Source organism: Brassica oleracea, chromosome C6 (genome assembly GCF_000695525.1).
Source record: "Brassica oleracea var. oleracea cultivar TO1000 chromosome C6, BOL, whole genome shotgun sequence".
NCBI classification, from domain to species: Eukaryota; Viridiplantae; Streptophyta; class Magnoliopsida; order Brassicales; family Brassicaceae; genus Brassica; species Brassica oleracea.
Genome location: NC_027753.1, coordinates 22073310 through 22084789, shown reverse-complemented (window position 1 = coordinate 22084789; position 11480 = coordinate 22073310). Strand labels below are relative to the sequence as shown.

The 11480-nt window shown below is 35.2% G+C and overlaps 2 protein-coding genes and 1 long non-coding RNA gene across 3 annotated transcripts; all 3 read left to right on the top strand.

The window, feature by feature from the left end:
• Positions 1–5558: 5558 nt before the first annotated feature.
• Positions 5559–7425, top strand: LOC106296742. Its single transcript, XR_001261282.1, has 2 exons — positions 5559–6636; positions 6728–7425. It is a non-coding gene; the product is annotated as an uncharacterized LOC106296742 (long non-coding RNA).
• Positions 7426–7870: 445 nt separating this feature from the next.
• LOC106300892 (peroxisomal and mitochondrial division factor 1) lies at positions 7871–9126 on the top strand. The gene is given in 3 exon segments (XM_013737150.1): positions 7871–7889; positions 8091–8212; positions 8214–9126. Coding segments are annotated over 2 exon segments (720 nt in total). The 5' UTR covers positions 7871–7889; positions 8091–8141; the 3' UTR covers positions 8863–9126.
• A 442-nt stretch (positions 9127–9568) lies between these two features.
• LOC106300891 lies at positions 9569–11211 on the top strand. Its single transcript, XM_013737149.1, has 5 exons — positions 9569–10294; positions 10378–10455; positions 10549–10622; positions 10713–10820; positions 10984–11211. Exons 1-5 carry the CDS (start codon positions 9661–9663, stop codon positions 11098–11100), a joined length of 1011 nt encoding a protein of 336 aa, XP_013592603.1. The 5' UTR covers positions 9569–9660; the 3' UTR covers positions 11101–11211.
• Positions 11212–11480: the final 269 nt, after the last annotated feature.

Sequence of the window (11480 nt, the reverse complement as noted above, 5' to 3'; positions counted from 1 at the left end):
TAAGTAATAATCATCGAGAAAAAGAATTAGAAACAGTAAATATCAAACTAAATAGATTAGAAAATTCCCTTGCAGACTTAGATAATAGACTCTAATAAAAATTAGACAAAAAATGCAAAAGTCCCAAATAAAAAAGGCAAAAGATAAAGAAAAATCTAAAGAAGTCACAGACAAAAGAAGCAAATATTTTGCTGAAATATGTAAAATCATAAATAAAAATAATGGAAGAGCAACCAATTTCAACAAAATGGAAAAAGATATAGTTAATATTAATTTAAACAAAATCAAAATAGTAGAAGAATATCAAAAGTTATGAAAATGGATAGAATTATGGAACAAACTGTAGAACATCATCCGGAATTATATTCTATACCAGGAATATCATATAAAGAAAGAATTATACCAATACAAAGAAATATGGCAGAAAATACTGAATATAATTTAGGTGCAAACATAAAGGAAGAACAAAAGATTAGTCATTCACTACGAATCATATGTGGAGTTTTAAATAATCATACCGAAATGTTAAGTAACATATCAATAGACCAAATTAAGATACAAGAAAGTCTTAATGATATAAAAAGTGAAATAAAAATTTTAGATGAACTTGATAGATTACAAGAATTAGATGATTTATTAAAAATGGTAAGTAATTTAACTATAACAATGAATAAACTCACTGAAAAATTATGACTGAAAAAATTGGCGATCAAATAAAGATAATACTTGAAAAAATACAAAATATAGAAGAAAAAATAAACAATGATTTAAATAAGATGCAACAAACAAATGAAAAACTCAAAGAAAATATAGACAACTACAAGCAATTAAATGATAGACAAATAAAATAACTAGGTGAGCTTAAACATAAATTAGAGGAGTCAGAAAAGAGGATATTTTAAAACAATAGATGATAAATATGAAAAATATGAAAAATATAAACATTTTAAACCAAAAGAAATGAGAGACGACCTTCTCGGTCTAGATTGTGTACAACAACAAGAAGGAAAAACTAGACTTCACACTTGGGTTGCTGAACATCAAATACAATTACAACTTGATGAATCGATTTCAAAATTAAATGCAGAAAGTTATCTAAATCTGCTCATATATAGAACCACAGGAATGGTTTTTACCTTCTTAGCTAGTTTAAAAGACACCGTAAAAATACAAATTAATACTTACAAAACGCATAATGATATCCTAATAGCTATTGTCGAAACACTTAACCAACAATTCCTCGGAGGATTAAACCTCTTAGGAAATGTACAAACTAATGAAGACGAAGATCAAATAATGAAAGTAAGGCATGTACTAAATAATATAGAGATATGTGATATATGCTACCTAAACGAATTTATATGTCAGTATGAATCATATTATTATCAACTACCTCATGAAGATTATGAAAAATACATGGATATATTTATCCAAAAATTACCTCAACCATTTAACGAAACTATTAGCAAGAAATTTAAAGAAAATAAAACAGAAGGATTAGTAGCAAACTCTTTAGGAGGAATAATAAAATCACTAAGAGACTATATAAGAAATCTATGTATTCAAAAACAAGAACTTAAAAAATCAAAAAGACCGTTTAACCTATGTTGTGATAAATATGAAGATATACCACAAAGATTTGGCTATGAACCAGAAAAATATAAAAAACGTAGAAAACATAAACCAAAATACTACAAAAGTTATAATAAAAGAAGATTTAAATACAATAATAAATATTATAAACCACAAAAAAAAAATGGAATGATAAATATAAAAATAAAAAATATTTTAAGAAAAAATTTGATAAAAAATATTGTCCGCAGGTAAAGAAAAATTGCAAATGTTGGTTATGTCAAGAAATTGGACATTATGCTAATGAATGCCCAAAAAGAAAAAACTATAAAAAAGAAATTCAATATTTAAATTTGGCAAATCAAATAGGGTTAGAACCTATTGAATCATCAGATAGTGAAATAGAATACTGTTATAAAATTACTACTGATTCAGAATCATCAGAATCTAGTTATACTAGATCATCAGATGAATTCGAATAGTACATTCATAAAAATAGAAATCGAAGAAACTAATAAATTAACTCTAGCATATATAGATTCAGGAGCAACCCTTTGTATTGCTCAAGAAAAAATGTTGAGCAAGAAAACATGGAAGAAGTTACCAAAACCAACGAAAATTACAGTTGCAGATAAAAGCCAACATGAATTAAAATATGCAGCATTCTTAGTAAAAATAAAAATAATGAACAAAATATTTATTATTCCAAGTATATATAAACATGATATCAGACTATCTTTTTTACTAGGAAACAACTTTCTAAAATTATAGAGACCTTTCTGTCAACATCTAAAACATATAACACTTACATGTCCAAAACTAAAGAATTAAAGGAAGGAAGAAATAAAAATACCTATATAATTCAAAAAGATTATTACTAATAAATAACATAAATAATGTAATAGTAAAAATAGTAAACAATGAAATGGTAATAAATAAACTTGATGAAGTTTGCAGTGAAGATCCATTAGATATAAAAAATACAAATAATATTTTAATAGAAATAAAACTAAGAGACCCAAATAAAGAAATTAAAGTAAACTACAAAATGACATATATTGAACAGGATGTAAACGAATTTAAAGAAGAAACAAAGGTATTACTTAATAAAGAGTTGATAAGAGAAAGTTATAGTCCTCATTCGTCACCAGCTTTTTATGTTAATAACCATAACGAGCAGAACCGAGGAAAACGAAGAATGGTAATAGACTATAGAAAAATTAATGAAGCAACTATTGGAAACGCTCAAAACCTACCACGTAAATAATTTTTAATTAAAAAACTTAGAGGAGCAAAATTCTTCTCGGCATCAGATGCAAAATCAGGATATTGGCAAATACGTCTCCATGAAAATACAAAACCATTAACGGCTTTTACTTGTCCACCTCAAAAACACTTCGAATGGAATGTTTTACCTTTTGGATTAAAACAAGCACCAGAAATTTTTCAACAATTTATGGATAACAATTTGATTGGATATGAAGAATTTAGTTCGGCATATATTGATGATATTATAATATTCACAAAAAATCACGAAAACGACCATTTAGAAAAAGTTTATAAAATATTAGAAATGTGTAAAGAAAAAGGAGTAGTACTAAGTAAAAAGAAAGCACAGATATTAAAAACAAGAATTGAATTCTTAGGTTTAGAAATAACTAGTGAAGGAAAAATAACCGCACAAAAACATATATTAGAAAAACATTATGAGTTTCCAAATAAACTAGAAGACAGAAAACAAATTCAAAGATTCATAGGAAATCTTAACTATTTATCAGAACAAGGTTTCTTTAAGAATATAGCAAAAGAGCGAAAATCGTTACAAGAAAAAATATCAGAAAAGGTACCATGGAAATGGGAAGAAACAGATATTTAAACAGTGAAGAAATTAAAAGAAATGTGTAAAAATTTACCAGAATTATATAACCCGACTGATAATGACATTCTAATAGTATCAACAGATGCATGTATTACACATTGGGGAACAACTCTTACGGCTCTAACTAATAGAGCCTTAGAGAAAACAGAAAAATTAAAAGAATTGATTACCCAGAAGACAAGTCTAAAACAAGAAAAACTAGTTAAATATAACAGTGGGACATTTACAGTAACTCAACAAAATTACCCTATTCATGAACTAGAAACATTAGCAGCTATAAAAGCTTTTTAAAAAATGGCAAATAGATTTAAGACCAATAACCTTTTACCTAAGAACTGACTCAAAATATTTGATAGGATTTCAGAAGTATAATATAAAAGCAATTATCTCAATACTCATACATACCAGTCTATATAAAAGGAGAACTCAATTCTATAGCAGATTCTCTTACACGAGAATACCGAAATCAACAGTCGAAAGACTGGTTCAATTTATTAAATAATTTTAATAAATAACTCATGACCTTGAGTATAAAAGATCAACCATCGATAATTGGTAAAGATTATCAACGAAACAGATAGTCTTCGGACAATAATTAGCCATTTTGGCAATATTTTCAGGAACCATGGAATCAGTGATAAAAATGATGGAGAATACTATCAAGCAGAAAAAAAGAAAATCTACAAAAACTCCAAGACGAAATTACCCAACTTGAAGCTACTATCCAAACACTAAAAAACCAAACCCAAAACAGTGAAACAATAATATTACCAGAAAGCCCGCCTACAAGCCCAGCTACTAAAAAACCCCATAAATATTATGTTATCTTCAACGGCCCAATGCGTGGAATATACGACGTATGGCATAAGGCCTCACAATTCATCACAGGAAGAAATATCACTCATAAAAGCTATGGCAACCTTGAGGACGCAAAACAGGCGCTTGACGACTCGGTCCAGAAACAAAAAGGAATAGCCGTTTCTTTCAAGGATCAACTTCTTCTCGGGGGAGGAGGACGAAACAATCAACCACAACCTGTAACCAGACTCACCCCTATAGGAAAAATTCCTACCATTGCCAAAATAGACACTACCCAAGCCATCCTTGAACAGATAAAACTAACCAAGGAAAATTTTCTCGAATACTTCGAAGAAATAAATACCTACCCGGAAAAAACCATCTACAAACATATATACCCAAAAATCCACCAAGGCCTTGGCCCAAAAGCAGTAGTACTTCCCGAAACAGACCCAATACTCACAAAAAACCTCCATGAATATGGACTTATAGAAACCCTTTATATACGAAAACCTGACTACCAGCTAAAACATTTTCCGATCGGATTAAAAACAACTATTACAAGATATTTTTCAGGATATGCTAAAGGAAAGGAAGTATTTCTTCAGTATTACAGCAACCACCCAGAACTCAACCACACAGGAATAAGCTGCCCAGCGATCAAATTAATAATAATGGGGATCAGTAACGAGCAATATCCAACAAAAGATGGTGCAGCAAACATTCATTACGATGAAGACGACCTGGTTCGAGTCGATGTTGAATTAACCACATGAATACTCAGAAAACTTGTCTACATGAACGACTTCTTCCGACTCAACTACAAATCCGACTCAACACTTTTACTCACCAAATCAACCAAAGAATTCGACATCCAAGAATTATAGGCCCGTTAGTCTACAAAATATGGGACAATGGGATCAACAAAAGTCTGCAATATCAACAAACAATGTGTAGACTACTCATTAAAAGTCAGCTACAGGACAAGATCAGCGAAAAACACAAATGCCCGATCTGTACAGACAAGTCAGAAGAAGCCCAAGAAGAAAAGGCCCAAGAAGACTCCAGTGATGACCCAATAATAGAAGACGAAGCAACACCGACAAAAACAATAAACATGTGAGAAAATTAGGTCGGCAACCACTCGTAACCACTTAAAAAAATCAATAATGTAATCTTATCTTTCTATTTTTCTTTTTGTTTCGATTGGCCAAGATAAGATTTCAATCTTATCCTCTTAAACGCCTCCGTTGTAATATAAAAAGATGCATAAGGCATCCATGAAGAAATAAGACTTAGGCGAGCTTGCTTGTATACATCTAAACTTTTCTGTTGAGACTCCATCTCTGAATAGCAGAAATATCAAATACAAAAGCTCGAAAATAATTTGGTATCAAAGCATCCATCACAAAAATATCAAAAATCAGAAGCATCAATCTTTGGAGTAGTTCATTCAACAACCTCCTGGGAGAAAATAAAATAGATCACGTTAGCAATCTACCAGACGGGGTTCTCTGTCATATTCTGTCTTTGCTTACTACAAAGGAGGCTGCTTTGACATCAATTCTCGCCATTTGTCCCTTCTCTTACTATTGATAACTCTGTGTTTCTTCATCCGGAAGAGGGTAAGCGGGATAGAGAAGACATTAAACAGAGCTTCATGGACTTTGTGGATAGAGTTTTGGTGCTGCAGGGTAACTCTCCACTTAAAAAATTATCCCTTTGAGTATGCTCCTGTGGCTGACACAGATCGACTGGATGGTTGGATAAGCAGTGTGTTAGCACGTGGTGTTTCGGATCTTGATCTAAATATCGTTCTGCATCTTGATCTAAAGATCCCTGGGGATTACTATCAGCTGAAAATAAACTATGGGATTGGTGTTGGTTGGGTTGCTGGTCGCGTTTTCTTACCGTTGCTTAAAACTCTGATTCTTGACACAGTTCCCGTTTGTCCACGTGAGTTTGAGATTCTGCTTCATGCTCTACCTTCCCTTGAGGAATTGGTTCTGACTCATGTAGTGTGGAAAGGTATGGATGTCACAGTGTCAAGTGCGAGCCTCAAGACCCTAACAATAAACTCAATCTTTGTTTTCAACGCTTTATCATTTGATACGCCAAGTCTCCTTCACTTTGAGTGCTCTGGTTTTGTTGCATCGGACTATCCACTAGTTAATATGGGAAACTTGGTTGATGCTCAAATCGACTTCTTCTTAAGTCAACTGCATATCAAGCAACTTAGAGAACCAGATCTTGATTGGTTTGACAACCAAGTTGCTCTCCGGTTTAGTAATAGGTGGAATTGAGGTCTTGTCATACGAAATGTGTGGAATTTCTTTCATGGCTTACGAAATGCTCGGAATCTTGACTTGTTTCCTGATACTCTTGAGGTCACTCTTCTCTTCTCTCTCCCTCTTGAAATATCTCTCTCTGTATAGGTTTGAAACATGTGATTCCAAAATTATTTTGTCTTGCTTTCAGGTGCTTTCTATGTGTGATGAATCGATGCCAGTCTTCAACAACCTCAAATCATTAGCTATTGAGAGTCACAAGTCTAGAGGATGGCAAGCAATGCCAGCTCTTCTAAGGAACTGTCCAAATTTAGAAACTCTTGTCATTAAGATAATAAAAACAACTAACATGTATTCTATAGTCCATGTTTAATACTTTGAATCTTCTCTTAATGGGTCTCCTTTGTACCTTTAGGGTCTCGTGCACCGTGTGACAGATAAGTGTGGGGATGTTTGCTGCTGCATCTCTCGGGAGGACAAAGGACTTTCACTCACACTTTGTCCAGTAAAAGTGATGAAGGTCCATGGGTTTCAAGGAACAATGGAAGAGATGGCGATGATAAAGCATTTCTTGGACTATTTTCCATGTTTGAAGGAGATGGAGGTCTATGCTGCTGAAGAGAATAATAATCCTACACGGGTAGGAGGAAACCAACGTGTCTTGGAGATGTTCGAACTCTACAACAAGTTATCGAGTTGCAATGTCCAGCTCCGCATATGAAGAAGAAAAACCATAATCCTAGTTTTTTTTTTTTTCGCCTGCAGTTTAAGTTTGTGTTTTAACTTTGCTTGAAAACCTGTCTCAAATTCAACTAAGACTGTAGTTTCTTCTTCTTGCTTGTAATCTGAATCATTTACTTTTATTGATGGATTGCTTTCCTTTGATTCTCCAACAGGTGTTTGATTTGAGTTTGTTGCCTTTTTGACAAAAGTGATATGTTTTGTTTTTGAGAAGAGAGTGACAAAGGTTACGAATTCATCACATAGGCCATCTTAGTCCAAACGTCGTTGTCTTAACGAATGTAATCATAAAATCTGACCATGAATTCAAACCGATTCAGGTAAAGACATGAAAACCTTAAAGCAGCCGATTTAGAAACCGAACCAAGTTATCTTATGGTTTGAGTTGTTAGTTTTATACATTTGGTGAAAAGCCATAACAGCTTGGGCCTTATTACTAATGGGCCATATAACATGAGATCAGTAAAACGATGCTGCCAAGTGGACTTTTCTTTAACCACCTGAGATTAAAACCAAAGCCTAAATTCTCAATGCCATTTGTTTCGGAAAATAAACCGATAAAATCTGATTAGATTAAGTTGGTCGTTTTCTCTGCGTGGAAAAATCCCAAGGTGAACGAACCACCTCAAGAAAACTCTATTGTTATCTCTTAATTCGAGGTTCTAGTCATCTCTCTCCTTCTCAATTAGTGAAATTATCTGTATCGCATTGTTTCCTTGAAAATGTCAGAGTGACTGATTCTCTAACTCTGAGATTTTGATTTATTTATTTTTTTTTAAATATTTACCCGTTGAATTGTTCATGTCTTTGAGGTGATAATCCACGGCGACGCTGAGGATCGCGCGGCGAGGGAAAATCTTGAGATGGAGAACAAGAGTCAGGAGCTCACGAGGGAGAATCTCGAGATGAAGGAGAGGTTAAAGAAGCTAACGGGAGATGAAACACGTGGAAGCGGAGATGAATCAGAGCATCGGAGAAATGGAGAAAGAGATGGAGGATTACGAGGAAGAGAAGAAGGCTCTTGAGTCTATTTCCACCAGAGCTGTTGAGCTCGAAGCGGAGGTGTTGAGTCTTCAGGAAGATCTCAACGCTTCGTTGGCGGAGGTGGATAAGAGGGTGGAAGAAGTTGCTGAGCTGAAGGAAGAGTTGTTGGAGAAGGGAGAGAAGCTGGAAGGGTGTGAGAAGGAAGCTGAGGGGTTAAGGAAAGATAGAGCTGAGGTTGAGAGGAAGGTTAGAGAGTTGGAAAGGAAGATTGGGGTTTTGGAAGTTAGGGTAGTGGAGGAGAAGAGCAAGAAGGTTAGGTTAGAAGAGGAGACGAGGGAGAAAGGTGATGCGGAAGAGAAGGAGATTAACGAGTTGAAGAAGAAAGTTGGGGACTTGAATCTGGAGGTGGTGAATAATGGAGAGGAGTTGAAGAGATGCAGATTTGAGAAGAAGATGGAGACAGTGAGTGAAGCTGAGGTAAGAGAGAAGGAAATGGAGTTGAAGAAAAAGGAGTTGGTGAAGAAGGTTGATGAAGCGAGGGAGATGATAGTTGAGTTGAAAGAGAGAGCCATGAAGCCTGGTATCAGAGCGAGAAAGTAGAGTTGTGGTGGCCATTGGGTTGGTGTTGGTTTGGTTGCAGCGTCCGCGTTCGTCTGCTACTCCAAGCTAAGGTGATTTTTTTTTTTTATTAATACTTTGTTAGCGGATGAGGAATAACTGATGACCAAAGATTGAATTCAAGAATGGATTGTTATACAGGTTTGACTCTAACTTTGTTTTGGGTTTATGATGTTTTTGTTGTTGATTGGGAAAACTTCAGTTTTTGGTTATGCCACGAATGAATTTCGTAACTGTTCTTTATCACTTCTACTTGTCTTTCTCCTTTCCAATTCACTGGATTTCAGAGAGAAACACGTTTTGCTTGACCAGTGCTTCTTCATCTCAAGTCCATGAGGAAAGAAAAAAACTTAATATATTTGAGACAGTTTTTGAAAGTGGTTCTTGGAAGAACATATCAAAGGTCTGACTGCAAGAAATGAAGCAACTCATTGTAGATTAGTAGATTGCATCAAGACCAAGAATCTTCATATCTGTGTTTTCCTATAAGCCTTGGTCCTCTAAAACGAGGCTAAGTCTTAGAAGCGCTTGTTTTGGTGCGCCTTTGGCCATAGCTAGAAAAGACCAAACACAGTTTCAGATAAGGAATGGTAAACTACTGTCCGTTTATATTTTTGGATAGCAAAGTGTGTGGAACACAAAAAGAGTCGATCTATTTGTCTAAAACAAGCACTCCAAGAGATATGGAGCTTCTTCTCGTTTTCGATAAACAACTCACAACTACTTTTTGGTCAATAAAACTTGAAAAAAAAAGAAAAGAATATTATAAAGAAGGGTGAGATGCAGACCCCATCGATGGCTGCCTCCACTACTTTCTACTACCCGATCCCCAAAAGCTTCCTTCTTTCTCCCCCTTCCCGTTACAAACGAAACCCTAATAATCTCATCTCTTGCTCCGCCAAACCCACCTCTTCTCTGCAAACGACAAACCATCGAATCCAAAAGCAGAACCTTCCTCTACCACCCACTTTCGAAGATTCCTTTCTCCTCTACCAATTCAGCTCCCCAACAGAAGACCCAGGATTCTCTAACCGGATCTCTGACGGAGAACCGATCGAATTAGTTATCCGCGGCGTAGAAGACGACAATAAAAACTTGGTAATTTCGTCGAACATGTGGTGGGCAGATCTGAAAGCGGCTCTTGGGCAACGAATCAACGTAGAGGGCATCGTCTCTTCCGTCGCCGTAATCGTAAAAGACCGTCATTTGGTTCTTCCCCATGTTTCCGTCAGAGATTTACGCTACATTGATTGGGGAGAGCTGAAGAAAAGGGGGTTCAAGGGTGTAGTCTTCGATAAAGATAACACACTTACTGCTCCTTACTCTCTAGCGATCTGGCCACCACTCAGGCCTTCGATTGAGCAGTGTAAGGCCGTGTTCGGACATGACATCGCCGTGTTTAGCAACTCAGCAGGTGAAAAGTTGGATAAAGTTTGCATCTTTCTGTTGTTTGGTTGATTGAAAGATGCTAACTTTAAACGTCTCTTTGTACATTAGGGCTTACGGAATATGATCATGATGATTCGAAAGCTAAAGCATTGGAGGCTGAAACAGGGATTAGAGTGTTGAGACATAGTAAGTTACTTGTGTCTACTCTGATTCTCTTGGTTTTGTAGCTTTGTTTAACTTGATAACTGATCAAGACTGTTTTCAAATTCATGATTTTAGGGACAAAGAAGCCTGCGGGGACTGCTGAAGAAGTTGAGAAACACTTTGGTTGCGCATCTTCAGAGCTAATCATGGTAAAGTAAACTTCGTGATGAATGTTTGGGATGAAACTGCTTGGTAGATAAGATGTGTGGTATGTAAAGTGTAAGTTTTTTTTGGCACAGGTGGGTGATCGACCTTTTACAGATATCGTTTATGGGAACAGAAACGGGTTTCTAACCGTGTTAACTGAACCGTTGAGTCGAGCTGAGGAACCTTTCATTGTTAGGCAGGTTGGTTGTGTTTGTCTCCTCTTGTACACTTATGTGACTGGAGAACATTTTAGTTTTGTTTACATCACACTTCATTTAGCTTCTCGGATTGCTTGAAAACTTGTTGTATAGTATAAAACTAATGGAGTGATTTCACTTATTTGGTGGAACACAAATTGTACAGGTGAGGAGATTAGAGTTGGCCTTGTTGAAACGTTGGTTGAGAAAAGGTTTGAAGCCTGTGGATCACATTTTGGTATCAGATGTAACTCCATTTGTTAAGGATCTTTCAGATTTGTAAGATGGATTCTCAGTTTGCTCAAGCAACAACTCTGTTCCTTGTTTTTTTTTTGGTGTAATGGAAATTTTGACTTTTGGCCAAGTGAGAAATGGTAATTCAAAGTTTGGGATCCGAATCATTGGTAATGCAGAGGAGCAAGATTTAGAGAACTGAAAGATCCATAATATATTTGTGATGGAGTCTTTGCCTCCTTGGTATAAATAAGATTGGACAAAGAATCGGCAGCTCAGTAATCATGCATAATAGTAGATATCTAGCAATGCATCTCAGCGTAACAGAACCAAACCAAGACCAAATATTGCATGTTGCAAGACAAGCAAGTACTAGAAATAGTGTCAGACAGTTCACTTTTTGGGAAGATATGGAGAGTAAAAACAGAA